Consider the following 15,348-nt stretch of genomic DNA (forward strand, 5'->3'; position numbering starts at 1 on the left):
TTTCGTGCAGTGGAATTAAAGAAAGCTGATTATGTGACCAATCAAAACAATAATAAATGCTACCATAGCATCATGGCTGCAGCTGTAGCTAAAGACTATGATACACCCACTAGATCTAAATGAATGTCTTAGTCCGTATCTTTATGGTTTCGACATTCCATTTATCTCGTAAATTCTGATAAATTGTGCTTTGTCTTTCATTCTTTTAATTTAACATCTCAATAAATCGAATGACAGACAGTCAGACTAATCAAATGGAAGATTTAAATGGAGCTGCTGGAGATGCTGACGATTCGTTTGACGATATCGCAATGGCATCAACTGGAATTAACATGCTGTTGAACAATGGTTTCGATGAAGCTTTTGCTCTTTTCGATAAATACAAGTAATAGACTCTAGTAAAACTTTTTGGGTCAAGTTATGATTGGTCTAGATCTACCAAAATATATAATATAAACTATAAATACTATTAATTATTTAGATCATAAATTATTAAACAAAAATTGATGTCAAATTTTCAAAGTAAATTTAGTAAAGGCTTGATTCTTGAAAAGGACATCTGACTAATCTCTATTGTCTATTCTCTATCTAGATCTAGTACTCTACTCACTGATCTAGCCATAGAGGTTAAGTATTACTCCTATTCTATATTATAAGATGGTCGTCTCCTTTCCATTAGGACTAAAACAGAAAGATTTAAAAACTCCTTTATCCCACTATCGGTCAGAGTGTTACAAGATCAGCTGTCGTCATCGAGAAGTACATAGAAGTCAAACTCATAAAGCGCTGATTGTGAATGTGTATGTGTTTCATGAGTGAATGTTGTTTGAATTTTTCATCCTTTTTGTTTTTGTAAAGTAGTCAATTGTAGTCTAACTGAATTTTCATTTGATTGGATCAATAAAATTATCTTATCTTATCTTATAAATCATAATAAAGTTACTATATAATATATCTTGGTCTGCTGATCTATCAGAAATGTGAAAATCTATCTACTGTCAGTTTCTTAGAACTATTCTACTATTTCTACTTATCTAGATCATGTTCTACTTTGTCTCTGGGCCAGGAAGGATTATGATCTATCTAGAAGTCTAAATTCAGAGTAGATCTATATCTTCTTGATATAGATCTAAATATATAATAATAATATCAGTGTATAAAAAATATTAATGATAATGAAAGTTTTGTTTTAGAAATGGAATCCTTTTGATGCATTCAGGGTACAGTTTTGTATGTTATGTATACTTATAGATTGAGTAGATCTAGATGTATATTACATTTTAGATCCTTTGAGTTAAAAAAACAACTAAATTGTAAACTTCTTTCAGACCTGTCTATTTATATGTCACATGATGTCACTTGTTTCTATGGCTCACAGTTAATGAGTGTGACATGTGGCCAGCACAATGACCAACTGCCTTTACTTTCCCCAACTAATGTCAAGTACCCATTAGAGAAAGTTGGACTGAGGGGCATTTTAAAAAATCTCAAAATTCAAAATCCCAGTCTACACAGACATTCAAACATAAGACCCCTCAGGTCGAAAGACAAAGGCTTTACCCCTCTGCCACCATACCTCTCAAGTTCGTTTACTCTAGCTCATTGTGTTAGTATCAGTAGCTATCTTGGTCTTAAATTTTAGTTGACTGCTTAGAAATGAATATCTAAATGTAGTCATTTCTGGAGTCTACAGTTTTTTCTAGAGTCTAAAAAAAACAATATATATCTATTTCACTTCAAAAAGTATTTTTGATTAACAAATAAGTTGCTTAGAAAAAAATTCTTTAAAGTTGATTTAGATTCTTAATTTATGAAGAGCCATCACCTGCATAATCTACATTTTATGAATCCTTCCAACTTGTTAATATTATAAAATACATGCTATAGAGCAGTGAGATTTTTTATATTTGGATATTCACATTTGACATTTGCAATTCACTAACACCATTTAGTAAAGTCACTAAATTTAGAGATGCTTTAGAGCAGAAGATTAAAAAGTAGCAATAATACTTAAAACAATGAACCATAATGTACAAATACAAAAACAAAACCTAATAAAATACTCAGAAAAACACAAAGAAAATGTACCTTTCTTATCCAATATGCAAGGACTAATTCATACAAGTGCTCCTTTTTCCTTATTGCCATTAGAGCATAAAAAAGGTTGCCCAAATCAGTTAGGAAATCCAATGAATTAGCATATTTATTTAGTGTTACTGATCCATTAGTGACTGCATAAATTATGCCCTACTTACAGAAATAAAGAGTTAATATTTTTAAGCTAGTAATTTTTTTTTATGTCAATGGCTGACTTAAGATGCCTAATTTTCTATAAATATGCATTGTATAAATTATCCTCTACTAACACAAATTTAAAGGATTTATTATAAATATTTTTTAAAGTTATTTTTGGACTTAAATGGCTGCTTCAAGTGTCAAATTTTCTACAAATTTGCACTGATTTACAAATTTTAGTGTGCAAAAAAAAATATTAACACAAATTTTGTTTTGTTTTAGAAATGAAAGTCCTTTGATGCATTCAGGGTACAGTTTTGTCTTCTTCATGGTAAGTGGGGCTGTAGTGACTAAAGGACTATCAAAGTTGGTTACAACATGTTGTACTTGCCAACTCTACATTTTGCTGATTGTGTTAAAGCTTAATAACTTAGTATATATATCACTGAAGATCAGCAAAATAGAAAATCAAACATCACAAGAAAACGTTCTCACAGCAACTGTTTTGTATTTGTTAAATAACTTTTTTTTTTTACATTGATATTTAGAAGATAGGGATTGAATATATATATACAGTTTAGAGAAGCTATGCTAAATATATGCTTTTACCCCACAATCAAAATAATTACATAAAACTGTTTACATATATAAAAGAGCATATATATTATCTCTTGTCTCTTTCAATATGTCTTTGAATTTCATTGCCTATAAATTGACATTGAAACTTGTATTCCTTTGTTCAGCAAGCCTTGATGTCTTTCGAGGAGGAAAAGCTGGCAGAGGCTCAAAAAGTCTTACAAGAAACAGAAAAAAAATGTTCCTCCAACTCAGGTCTTGTCAAGTCTTTCAGAAAGAAATTTTCCAAGAAAAAGAAGGTAAGTGACAGGATTTTTATTCTGTTTTTTTTTTATTCCCCCGACCTATTCTTTTGTTTTTAGAGTGGATAGTGCCTTGTAGCTACATTGTGTAAATGTCCTGGCTTTGGAAAACAATTATGTGTTTATTGTACCATGAAGCTATATTGTTTATTTATCTTGGTCTTTTGTAAGGAGGGATCTCAAGCTAATATCCCTGTGAAGACTGGGGTTTTAAATTCTGGATTTCCAGGATGCTTTTGTGTCTACCCAACTCTAATGGGTACCTCACATACTTTGGGAAGTATGTCCTTGTGCTGGCCACATGACATCATCATTAACTATAGAAGCAGATGAGCTTTACATCATTTTGACCACATGCCTATTTAGAAAAGTTAATAAATAATATATATTGTTACAAATGACAGTGATAGGTAGAGGTCAACGTATGACCCCGGTGAGATAACACAGCAGCGGGTGTTCTCTGGAATGTACATGTATCAACAAAGACAGGATGTGACGTGTCCTTACGTGTTATTCCAGAAGGTACTAGCAATGTCCAGTGACAGATAGAGGTCACAACTTGTGACCCCGGCAAGATGACACTGCAGCCGATGTTTTCTGGAATCTACATGTATAAACAAAGACAGGATGTGACGTTTCCTCACGTGTTATTCCAGAGGATACTAGCCGTGTTTGTGCAACTTTGGACAAGTGATTAGGGACTCTATATAAGCCAGAGAGCTAATGTGAAAGTCAGTCGTGACAGTCGATACAGACAATGTAAGATGTGTGCGGCTCTAGTGGAAGTGAAATGTGTACGACTCGATGCAAGTTAACTAGGGTAGAGTTAACTGGAGTGGACTACTGTCGTTAAAGTCTATACAGCGAACTACAGTGGACTTGAGCCGTTACAGTCGATACAGTCGATGTAAGACGTGTGCGGCTTTGATTCGGTAGACTTGAGTACGACTTGGTTCAGCTTTGGGAGACCTGGAGCGACACTGGGAAGTGTGTCGTTGGTCTGTTCTGTGGAATACGGCTCGATGCAAGTTGAGAAGAGATGAATTGCAACGAAGTGAAGAGATGAATTGCAACGAAGTATAGCTAACTGTAAACTGACAGATATTGTACAGTCTTCTACGCTATGTTACAGTAACGAATTGTTAAGAGTTAATAGTCATTAAAGTTATATGAAACTGAAAGTTTAGTCGTCAAGTTCTTTGCTATTTTTTTATTTGTGTGCCAACTGATACATCTAGCCAGAAGATTCAGAAATACGTAACAATATATATATATATATATATATTTCAGCAGACTAATATACATATTTAATCATATAATTTAGTGTTAATCTTTAAATCTGGATGTTTAAATCAAAACCTTATTTTCTATTTGTTAAAATGAAAAATGATTGTTTTATTCCAGTCAGAGAGCAGTCTAACTCTAGAAGAGAGAATAACCAATCAAGTTATTGTTGCCGACTGTATCCTATACCAAGCAGTTTTAGTTTTCACCAATCAAGACATTCCAAGTTATGTCAAAGGAGGATGGCTGTTGCGGAAGGCTTGGAAGATTTATGAAAAACTTCACAAGTATGTTAAACTACTTGCAATGTCATTGTTTTGTATTGTATCATTACAAACTGAGTGCAATCACAGAAGAAACTCACTCAAAGTAAATCTATAATTATCTTCATCTTTGTTAAAAGCCACTTAACTTCTCATTCTTTGTAAAGCATTTTACTGCAGCGTGGTGGCTGAGTGGTGAAGGGCATTTGATTGGTCTTGGGATCAAATCTTGGTGAAGACTGTCATTTTGAATTTCTAGATTTTTAGGACTCCCTTTAGTCCAAGAAGCTAAAAGTTGTACCTTATAAGTTTGAAAACTTGACTACCGTATTTGAGGAATGTACTGGGGGGTTGGTCATTGTGCGGGGCAAATGATACTTTCATCAAACACCTGCCATAGATATAGATAACCTTGGCATCATCTGCCCTGCATTGTCTGAAAGGGTACCTATACTTACTAATTACAAAGTCATTTACTTTATCCACTTATAGGGCACATATTGAATGTTTCAAGACTTACATAGTATTAATCACTCAAACTAGAGCACTTTCAACATTAAAGTATTTTGTAAACTTCAGACATATTCATTGTGTTTCCTTTGGTAAAATTATGGAAAAAAAATTTAAGCTTCCTAGTGGTCAATGGGTTAATATGTTATGAAGTATTTTTGTATTCAAAGTATCTGTCTAAATACATGAGTTATAGTCACGTAATTTACCTTTAGAAGGAGATAGTTTTGTTGTTAGAATAAGTGAAAACAAACAAAAATATATAAATAATTATTGATTCTTAAGAAGGCAACAAAATTCTCGTGAATATGTTTATTTCCTTCAAATAGAACACTTGATTATCTTTATAACACTCATAACTTAGAATACTTGACTGAATAGACATTTGTATGTCAAACTAAATTTCCATTTGATTGGATCAATAAAATTATCTTATCTTATCTTATTTAAAATTCAATTTGTTTTCAAAGATAAAGCATTACATTTTTTTTTTATTTTTTTTTTTCAAATCTCAGAAATTCGCAAAGAAATAGAAATGCTAGTCTATGTTTATAGGTCCTTGTGATATAGAATGAAAATGCTGGGTTAAATTTAAGGTCATAGGTTTAAATCTGGTGAAGGCTTGGTATAAGATATTTGTTAATTGGATGTTGTTCTAATCATGTGAACGCTTTGTAAACATCTTGAAATGAAGTGAAGTTTGCATCTGACTATCATGTAACTTCAGATATTTTAACTATTTTAACTTTATTTATTTTTTATTTTTTTTTATATTTGTTTTGTTCTCTATTCAATTGTCTTAAAATGACATTGTTGTCTACAAAACTTGTTTCAAAGTAGTAATAATAAAGAATGAGTAACTTAATTATTGTTTTTCCTTACAGAGAAATGGAGCAGTTGACAGAGACCATTGCACAGAACAAAATTAACAGACTTCCGACATCTTTCTCATCCTCTGTTGACCCAGTGAGAAGAACTAGCCAGGACGCTTCTGGTCCCACCCATGGTGACGTCAATGGCTCTGTCACAGAGGATGATGTAGATGGTGAACTCTCTCCAGATGTTCTTTCCAGGTTGCTAGGGGCAGTTAACTTTGGCTACGGAACATTTCAACTTTGCATTTCAATGGTGCCTCCAAAAATTTTGAAATTAATCGAGTTTCTAGGATTTGAGGGAGATCGAGAAGTAAGAAAGTAAAAAAAAAAATAATTGCATAAAAAATGTCAAAAGAAATCTAATTTCCGTTAGACTTAGTGCCAAATTTTTAAGAAAACAAAAGAGTGGAGAAATAGTTTCAAACAACATTTATTCATTTTTGACTCATTTTTGACTCTTTTTATGTGCATTTAAAGTTAATTTTCTACAATGCAATTACATTTAATGCTTTTTATTTACCAGGTTGGCTTGAACTGTCTTGAGTTTACCAGTCACAGTAAAGACATGAAGGCCCCACTGGCAACTCTAGCTTTATTATGGTACCACACTGTCCTCAGACCATTTTTTGCACTAGATGGAGCAAACCAGACTCAAGCTGGTAATTTTATACCCCTATAGTTTTTTTTTTCTATAGATTTTAGTACAACTAAAAATACATCTGCTTATGAGTGAAATAATTATGTTAATTCCCTTTATACAATAGTATAGCATTTCACTATTTCACCAGCTTGTAGTTTTCTTTTTTTGCTGTGCAAGTTTTTGTTTTTGTAGCATTGTTTGTTTTAACACTAAATAAGCCCATGACGCTGGTTAATTAATTGTCTTGTTTCTATGTCTAGAGTGTAGTTTATGGTCACCAAGTAATTTCAGATATCTAGTAGAACTGGGTGAATGTAGGGCTTGGACAATATATTCTATCTAACAACAAAGTCATCACATCGCTTCTTAATCACCTGAGAACACTTGTATATTGTCATTCATTTAACGCTTCAGCCTATAGGGGTGCTATTTAAGAAGCGTAACAATCAACCATCTTTAATTTTCTTGTCTGGCTTCAACTTATTTGAGCTAGGTTACTTAGGAATGTAATGTTTGTACAATTTTCTTTGAGAACTAGGATTCAAAGTTAAGGCTTTTATCTTTGGTATCTGCACACTATCATGACTATGACTTTTCATTACTTTCAGTATAAACTCTTAGAAAGTAAAATCCTAACCACATGAAGATCATTAGTGAGTCCATGGCAATAAATGCTATACTGAGCCTTGGCAAACTTTCTTTATTTCCTCAACAAATGCAATTACCCATAATGGATTCAAGAGTATCCTAATTAATTTAAAAGTTAAATATTTGTTTTTACTGGGATTCAAACTGAATATCCTTTGGTTCAGAAACAAGTTCTTTACCACACAACTGTTGCACCCCTTTATAGACATATACAAATATATGGAAATGTATACATATATATTTAAATCTATATTCCCTATAATAACATGTAATTTGAGGATATAATATTTTTCTTTTGTTTTTCAGGCACTAAAGAAGCTGAAGCAATCATAAAGGAAAAAGAAAAAGAGTTTACAAACTCTTCTCTTTTTATGTTTTTTCAGGGGAGGATACACAGACTGGAGGTGAGAGTTGTTCACCTTTTTAGTCTTTGTTTGGTACCTCTAACATATCAGTGGATCAAAGGTCATTTCAATTTGTGTAGTCTGGTGGTTGAAACATTTAATGTATTGACTGAGCTCACTCTATAGAGAATTGTGTTATTATCACTTTGTAACAGTTCATAAAAGAGTTTAGTCACTGTACGAATATTTGTTTAGTCTCTCTATTCTTCTTCATCTTCTAGTCAGCTTTTTCTCTGCTAAGCTGTAAGCTTTTTGCAGCTTTTGCCAAGGAAAACTAGTTTGCTGCTCTGTTCAGCTTTTCCTCACTGCCATACAGAGTGTGGGTTATACTGTTGTCCTCTTTCTTTCCTTTTATTTTTGTCTTGTACTTGAAAAGCAAAGTTTTGTTGTCACCACATTAAAGATTCTCTCCCTTTGTATTTTGTTTTCTTCAGAAAAAGAACGACCTTTCTTTGAAACTGTACAAAAGAGCTCTGGTAGAGGCCAGAGGTCAAAGAGAAGTTGAACTGATGTGCCTTTATGAAATCAGTAAGTACACAGCTGTCAGTGTAAGCAATGTTAACCCCATGAACCCTGGATTACTGGCCATTAAACGTCTCTCTCCTGAGGTAAAAAATTAAAATCAAATTCAGCATGTTATTACATATCTAATAAAAACAAAAAGCAATAAATGGTACAATCTCAATAATTTACCATTATGGTATGTCATGTCTTTGTTTTCTTAATATTTTATCTCCTGACTGATGGAATACTAAATACGAACCTGATTAATCTTGCATAAATATTTTACTGGCTCATGGCAATGAGTAACCCCAGGGTTTTTTGTTGTTTCAGGAGTGGGATATTTTTTAATGCAGATGAGGAGACCTTGACTTTCATAACTAAAGATATAGCTGGCATCAAGAAGATAAACTGCTTGTTTATTATGAATAGGATTTCAACTGCTTATAAACTATACTTAGTTATTAAAAACTGGTGAATTTCTGAACTATTGATATCTATATTAAAAACAGAAAGAATATGTCTCTTTATTTATGGTGGCCAATATCTCTAAACTTTGAGTAGTAAGTGAAGGGTCATCTCCAATTTTTAGTAATCTTATCTAATTCTAAAAATTACATTTTGTTGGCCATTTTATTTTTGCTAATTAACAAGGGCAATGAATCATTTTGAAAACTTATTTTAGTCTTACCTTACATATTTTAAAAATGAGTATCCCTAATTCTGTCACAAAAGAAACATAACAGCAACATTTTATTAGAAAATATATTCTCTAGTGTATACTAATATTATATAATATAAATATTTTTTTTAGGTTGGTGCCATATTTTGAAGCTGGAATGGAAAGAAGCTCAGGAAGGTTTTATTCGTCTACAGAAAGAATCCAAATGGTCTCAGGCATATTATACTTACCTTGTGGCAGGTAGGTTCTCAACTTTCTTACTGCAGACTGGGTTTATTGAGGTATAGCAAGATTTTCAGTTGTTTTTTTCATATGAGATGAAGGAAAATATTGTCTTTCTTGGGATTTTTATTGTTTCTAAATAGTTAGGGATTAGCTTTTAATATGTTTATATTCAGTTTTGTCCCCCTTGTCAGGAAAGACTGTCTGTTTGGTAAATATATGGGAATAGGTTTTAGCTGCTACCTTTTGGATTTGAATAGTTTATCTTTCATTGCTTCCTTAACTTTTGTATGCAGCATTGCTGCCTGGTGTAGACTCTGGACTGTCTCTTGATGCTTCCAGGTTCAAATCTGCTACCAATCCCCCCACCACCCTGCGGGTGTTTTGGGTTAGGATGAAATATTCCTCAATTATGAAGAAACGCCCCGAAAAATATGTAGAACAAACAAAACATGATTTCTTTTTCAATATTTTGAATGTGATGACTTCTGCTTCTACAGTGTGTATAGGTTCTCAGGGAGAGTTAGATGCAGCACATGACATTTTTCACAAGGTTCCAGGGCTTATAAAAAGAAAAAATAACCAAATTGAGGCTTTCGTAGCCCACAGGGTAAGCTGATGCTCTGTTAAATGTTTTCTAATCAAGTTTGATCCTCCCTCTTTTTTTTTTTTTGGTCTTTCATTCCTTCATTCCTGTTGTTTTGTTTTCCACAGGATAGTATTTAGAAAAAGATTTTGTTTTTGTTACAATGCTCAATTATTCATTCATTCAAAAAGCATTTAAAATTGCTCTTTTGTCATTTTGTAGTATTTAAATAATTGTTATGTTAATATTGACAAAGTATGGTGTCCGGTGACACAAAGCCTTTTTGTGTTTTTATCAGGGCAATCCTGTGGTAATCAAATGTTGCCACTTTGCTTTGATTTAAATTCATACTTATATCTTTAAAAAAAGTTCAAAAAATATTTGCATTAATTAAGAACTGCTTTTTCATATTAGGCTGAGAAGTTTAAAAAACAAAAGCCAACTGTGGAACACTGTCGACTTTTGACTTTGGAGATGATTTTTTTGTGGCATGCTTTACCAACCTGTACACCTGAGGAAATCTCTCCTTTACTAAAAGGTAATATTCTTGGAACTTAGTGACGGGGTAAGATAGCTTTCACCCTAATAATATTTGAATATTCAACATTGGGAATGTGATCCTAATTATTCTTTAAAAAAATAGGACTCAGAATGCATTTGCCAGTATTGTCAAAATGCCAATGTTTTCATATTTAAATCACACAGCGACTTTTATATTTCAATAATTGCTTTGAAACTTAAACTTTTGAGGATCACAGGGGCAAATAAAACAAGATATGCATTGATAGAACTTAAAAATTCAGTACCTGTAATACAAGTTCATTTTTATACTATTTTTTAAAAAGCCAAAATATTTTTAGGGTGATTTAAAAAAACAAAAACATTTTAAAGCTATGTAATTCTATTTTTCTAAGGAATTAATATTATGGAGGATATGTAAGGTGCAACATGCAAAATTCAAGACCAATCGCCCAAATTAGAAAAAAAAAAAGTCTTGTTATAGTTTGTAAATGCTAATTATAGAAAAGTTACAAATCCTAGAGCTAGACATTTCTTGTTTGTTTTCCAAATCTTCTAGTTTGTGATATGCAGATAGACCATAACCTGATGCCTCTGAAATGTCTATTGGAAGGGTCACTGTACAAAGAACTGGGCTCTGATGAAATGGCAATTAACGTAAGAAAGCATTACATTTGTTTTACCGTTTGGATTGATTTGTTTCAGCCTAACTTGAAATGTTTCTGCTCCATCTTATCTATGTCTCCTGTAATTCAGAGTGTATGTTATGTCCTGGGTTCAAACCCTGCCCGCTCCCATCCCCTGTCATCCTGCAGGAGGTATGGACTAGGAAGTAAATTTTCTTCAACTCTGAAGGAACATCCGAAACATGTAAAACATTATACGAACAAACTTAAAGCTTGTTTAAATAAAATATAGATACATATATATATATATATAGAGAGAGAGAGTTAGTGACAATGTGAGCTAACTAGAATGACACAAATAGGAGCTTAATCTTTACATTTCTGAATCTCATAAATTTTGTTACATTACAAAATGGTTAGAATGCAGGATTCTAAAGCTGCCCCAAAAATACAGGAAATCAAACATATTGATACACACTGTAAATCAGTGTGTATCATTGTTTAAAAGTTGATATTCAAATTAATTCTGCACCTGTAAAATGATATGTTAAGCTTGTGAGGCAGGGCATAATAGCGCAAGTCACTTGCTGTCCAAGCAGTGTGTACTTTTTGTCTTCCTCAATTTTTACTCTTTGGCTAAATGATTTTAATTTCTATTTTCTTTTGGTCCTAGTGTTTGAAAGAAGCCATTGCACGTCACCAAGGTAAAAAGGAAGATGTCTACATCCCGGCCTTCACAAACTTTGAGCTTGCTTGTATATACATGAAAAAACCAGAGGTAATTATTGCTAGTCACTTGTGGCAGCGTCGTCGTATTTCATCTTTGATGTCGCAAGAAAGTTTTATTTTTTTAGTAACATCATAAAGCTGAACTCTTGCTTTGTTTTACCATTCAGTATAATCAAAGAAACCTAATGGTGTACTGAAGAGTTGAAATTAGAATGGAGAAGGTTTTGTAACAATTCAATAATTGTAATGTGACTTAATGAGTCACTTGCATGACAGTGTACTCCAATGGCATAGCACTTGGCACTAAAATCAGACTGAGGCACTCCTTGGTCATGGCCATATTCTTGTCTGCTTGCAAATCTTGGACACTAAAATCAGACTGAGGCACTCCTTGGTCATGGCCATATTCTTGTCTGCTTGCAAATCTTGGACACTAAAATCAGACTGAGGCGCTCCTTGGTCATGGCCATATTCTTGTCTGCTTGCAAATCTTGGACACTAAAATCAGACTGAGGCGCTCCTTGGTCATGGCCATATTCTTGTCTGCTTGCAAATCTTGGACACTAAAATCAGACTGAGGCGCTCCTTGGTCATGGCCATATTCTTGTCTGCTTGCAAATCTTGGACACTAAACTCAGAACTAATGAGGAGGATCCAAGCAATGGAATTGAAATGCTGTAGAAAGGTCCTAGGTAACATCTACAAAGACCACATCACAAATGAGGGTATTCTAAACAGGATCATGATGGCCTTTGGGCACCACGATGACCTGCTGACCACTGTCAAAAAAACCCCTTCAGTTTAAGGTCCTTCAATTTATTTCTTGTATCCCTAAATAAAAACCCACCAATTGATTTGAAAAGAGTTATTGCTATTCTTCTTTGTCTTCTCCTTCACCTATCCATTAGTGTGTTGGAACGTTGGGCCACTACACAACCATGTTTTTCTATTCCTTTCACCTTAACTAGAATCTCAGTGATAGGTCCATTCTTTGATGTTGTCTTCCCATTCTTTTTACTAACCAGTATTTTCTTGAAATCTGCAGACCTACCACTTGGCCAAACAACACCTCCAGGCAGTCAAGGATAACTACAAAGACTATGACTTTGAAAACAGACTTAGTGTCAGAGTGAACAACGCACTTAGGAGATTAAAGTCTCAGTCAGCCACTGCCGTGTAAACTCTTCTTGCCCAGTACAAGTTCCCAAACACATCTCCATCATCTGAACATAACTGCAAGATCTCTGCAGTTTCAACTTGGTTTAGTTGGGGTAACTTTTAAAATGTTTAAATTTATGCTTTTATATGTGAAATGAATATAAACGAAGCAAAATTTTGTTATTGTTTCATGATTTCACCAATCTCTGTGCTAATGAACTATAATTTGTCAACATGACACAATGAGGGAAAGTATTTTGATTCTTTTTATGTTTTTTTTACAGATGGGAATTTAAAAAGTTGTTAGATAATGTTACTATTAATAAAACAAATCCAATATTCAAGTGCTTTATATTTAGAGCTCAATAAATCTTAAAAGTTGTTTTGCTTGTTGATTGACAATGTGTGCACACGTTCTCTGTATATAAATCTAGATTTATTTATTTGTATGATTCAAAGAATCTAGTTAATGACACTGTAAGCCTTTAGACAACTTAAATTGCTTACTGGCGGAAATTGTGTAGGTTTCTTCTTGGTTACCATCACGTGACTAAATATATGGGTAATAGAGCTTTAATGTTTCTTTATCTGTCTATGCCTAGAGTTAGACTGTTTTATAGTTGGATTATAGCCTTAATAGTCTAACAACTGATGTTGCTTTTCTTTTGAATGAGTCAAGTACAGTTTGCTCTGTCTTTTCTCTTCTAGCACAGCTATTTTCAGACATTTTCTAGCGTATTCTCTATTTTAAAATATTTTTTTGAGAATGTTTATTTACTGTGTCATTGTGAAGAATACTTAATCTCTGAGGGTCATTGTTAAGCTAGTACTTGGTATGGATATAAATTGATAAGCAAGCTATAATACCTACAACAATAAAATAAAATAGTTAATGCGTGCTAAGTTACTTTTTCATCTCCAAAAGTAAAGCAGTATGTTTCAGTATAACTTCTATGGTGTAACAGTACGTAAAATATTTTTTTTCTGGTTTTAAGCCTCATTTAAATAAAAGAACTGCAGCAATAAAATGAATTAATAAAGTTTTGCATGCATAAGTGTGAAAGAAAGTCTAAATCTTTGGTGAAAATGTAAGCAACTTGTGTCATGTTTTGTAAGTAACTTAAGAGAAATGTCATTTAATAAGTAGCTTTTCAGAAAAACATTTCACAGTGAATTGGAATGGGCATTAAATTGGGAAAAAATCATGATTATCTTTATTATTAAATATTTTGTTGTATTTATAAAATCCACAGCAGACTGTATTTGTTTCACAATACATACTTTTAGCTAGTAATAAGCTTTTTGCACTGACCTATATCTTACTTACAATTACAGACCTAAAATCATTTTCAGAAATGTGCTTTCATTGATTTAGTACATTTAGTCTCTGCAAAGGAAATCATTGATTCAAGTTGATATATATATATATAGCTCTATATGAATGACCATAATGTACTTTAGAAAAAAACATTTTATGAGGTGTTTTAAATAGTATTTTCAAAATAATATAAAACTATATATTCCCATTTTGTTATTAAAAACTAATGAAAATAGTATACTAATTCATCAGTTTGGATAGAATGAAATCAAAACGATTTTTTATTTTTGATGTTTTTAGTTCTGACAAAGTTGAAAAAGATCTTCAACTAAATTAATTCAACCCTTTTGTTATTTGTGTTGCCATAAGTTGATATATTTTGTTTAAAATAATTGTTATAACATAAAATGTGCATCTATTTATACATGTCTATTTGTTTTTATATACAGTTAGTAAATATTTTTCTTACCATGCTAATATATTGTCAATGCTAGTACATTGTCAATTATCGTTGAAAGCTGGAATATTCACATATCATTTGACATTTCCATCAAGTTTTGATTGAATCCTTTTTTTTTTCTTTTTTTCAACTGTGTGAAAGAGTTAACTCTTAAACTAATAATTTGTTTGATGGCTGTAATTATATAACATGTAAAATAAAAATAGCATTTAGGTGATGATTGGCTGTACTTAAAAGCAATAGTCTTAATGTATTGGCAAGTCTGTTTTGGTGGCTACGTTAGACTAAATTAATTTTTATATCATGATGTAAAATACCCCCAAGGGAAATAGCATTTCCACTAATCCCTAATAGGGAAAGAACACAGATTAACCACTTAGAAATTACTATCAAAGGATATGTGAAAACAATTGAGAAATGCATAACGAATCTGTCAATTCAGATCCCAGTATATTTTTTAAAAAAATCATTAAAGAGACCTCAATATTTTAAGTTCTACTCTTCCGGTATAGAACAGACTGATTTTTGTTTGCAATTATGTTGACAGGCAATAAAAATTTTGTGATCATGTGCACATCCTTGAATGAGCTCAACTAATTTATTATTAAGTGAAAACTGATTTTTGTCAAGTCACTGAATGGACATTTTATACTCTTCTTTATATCATCTTTTTTAACATGGCTGTAAGCAATTTATACAATAAACTGTAACACTTACATAGATCTAGTTCTGTTTCATTATTTTTATTTGGATGTCAATTTACAAACTGTTTAAGTTTAATTTAGTCTAAACCTAGGTGCATCATCTCTT

The 15,348-nt window shown here is 32.4% G+C and overlaps 1 protein-coding gene across 1 annotated transcript; it reads left to right on the top strand.

The window, feature by feature from the left end:
* The first annotated feature begins 50 nt into the window (after nucleotides 1-50).
* On the top strand, nucleotides 51-15,256 carry LOC106071123 (tetratricopeptide repeat protein 39C-like). Its single transcript, XM_056015514.1, has 14 exons — nucleotides 51-385; nucleotides 2,518-2,566; nucleotides 2,979-3,110; nucleotides 4,518-4,684; nucleotides 6,055-6,355; nucleotides 6,569-6,704; nucleotides 7,640-7,737; nucleotides 8,172-8,265; nucleotides 9,053-9,160; nucleotides 9,643-9,752; nucleotides 10,143-10,266; nucleotides 10,807-10,904; nucleotides 11,547-11,651; nucleotides 12,648-15,256. The coding sequence occupies exons 1-14, from the start codon at nucleotides 231-233 to the stop codon at nucleotides 12,780-12,782; spliced, it is 1,812 nt and encodes a 603-aa protein (XP_055871489.1). The 5' UTR covers nucleotides 51-230; the 3' UTR covers nucleotides 12,783-15,256.
* Nucleotides 15,257-15,348: the final 92 nt, after the last annotated feature.

The sequence above is a fragment of the Biomphalaria glabrata genome, chromosome 17, assembly GCF_947242115.1.
Source record: "Biomphalaria glabrata chromosome 17, xgBioGlab47.1, whole genome shotgun sequence".
Lineage (NCBI taxonomy): Eukaryota > Metazoa > Mollusca > Gastropoda > Planorbidae > Biomphalaria > Biomphalaria glabrata.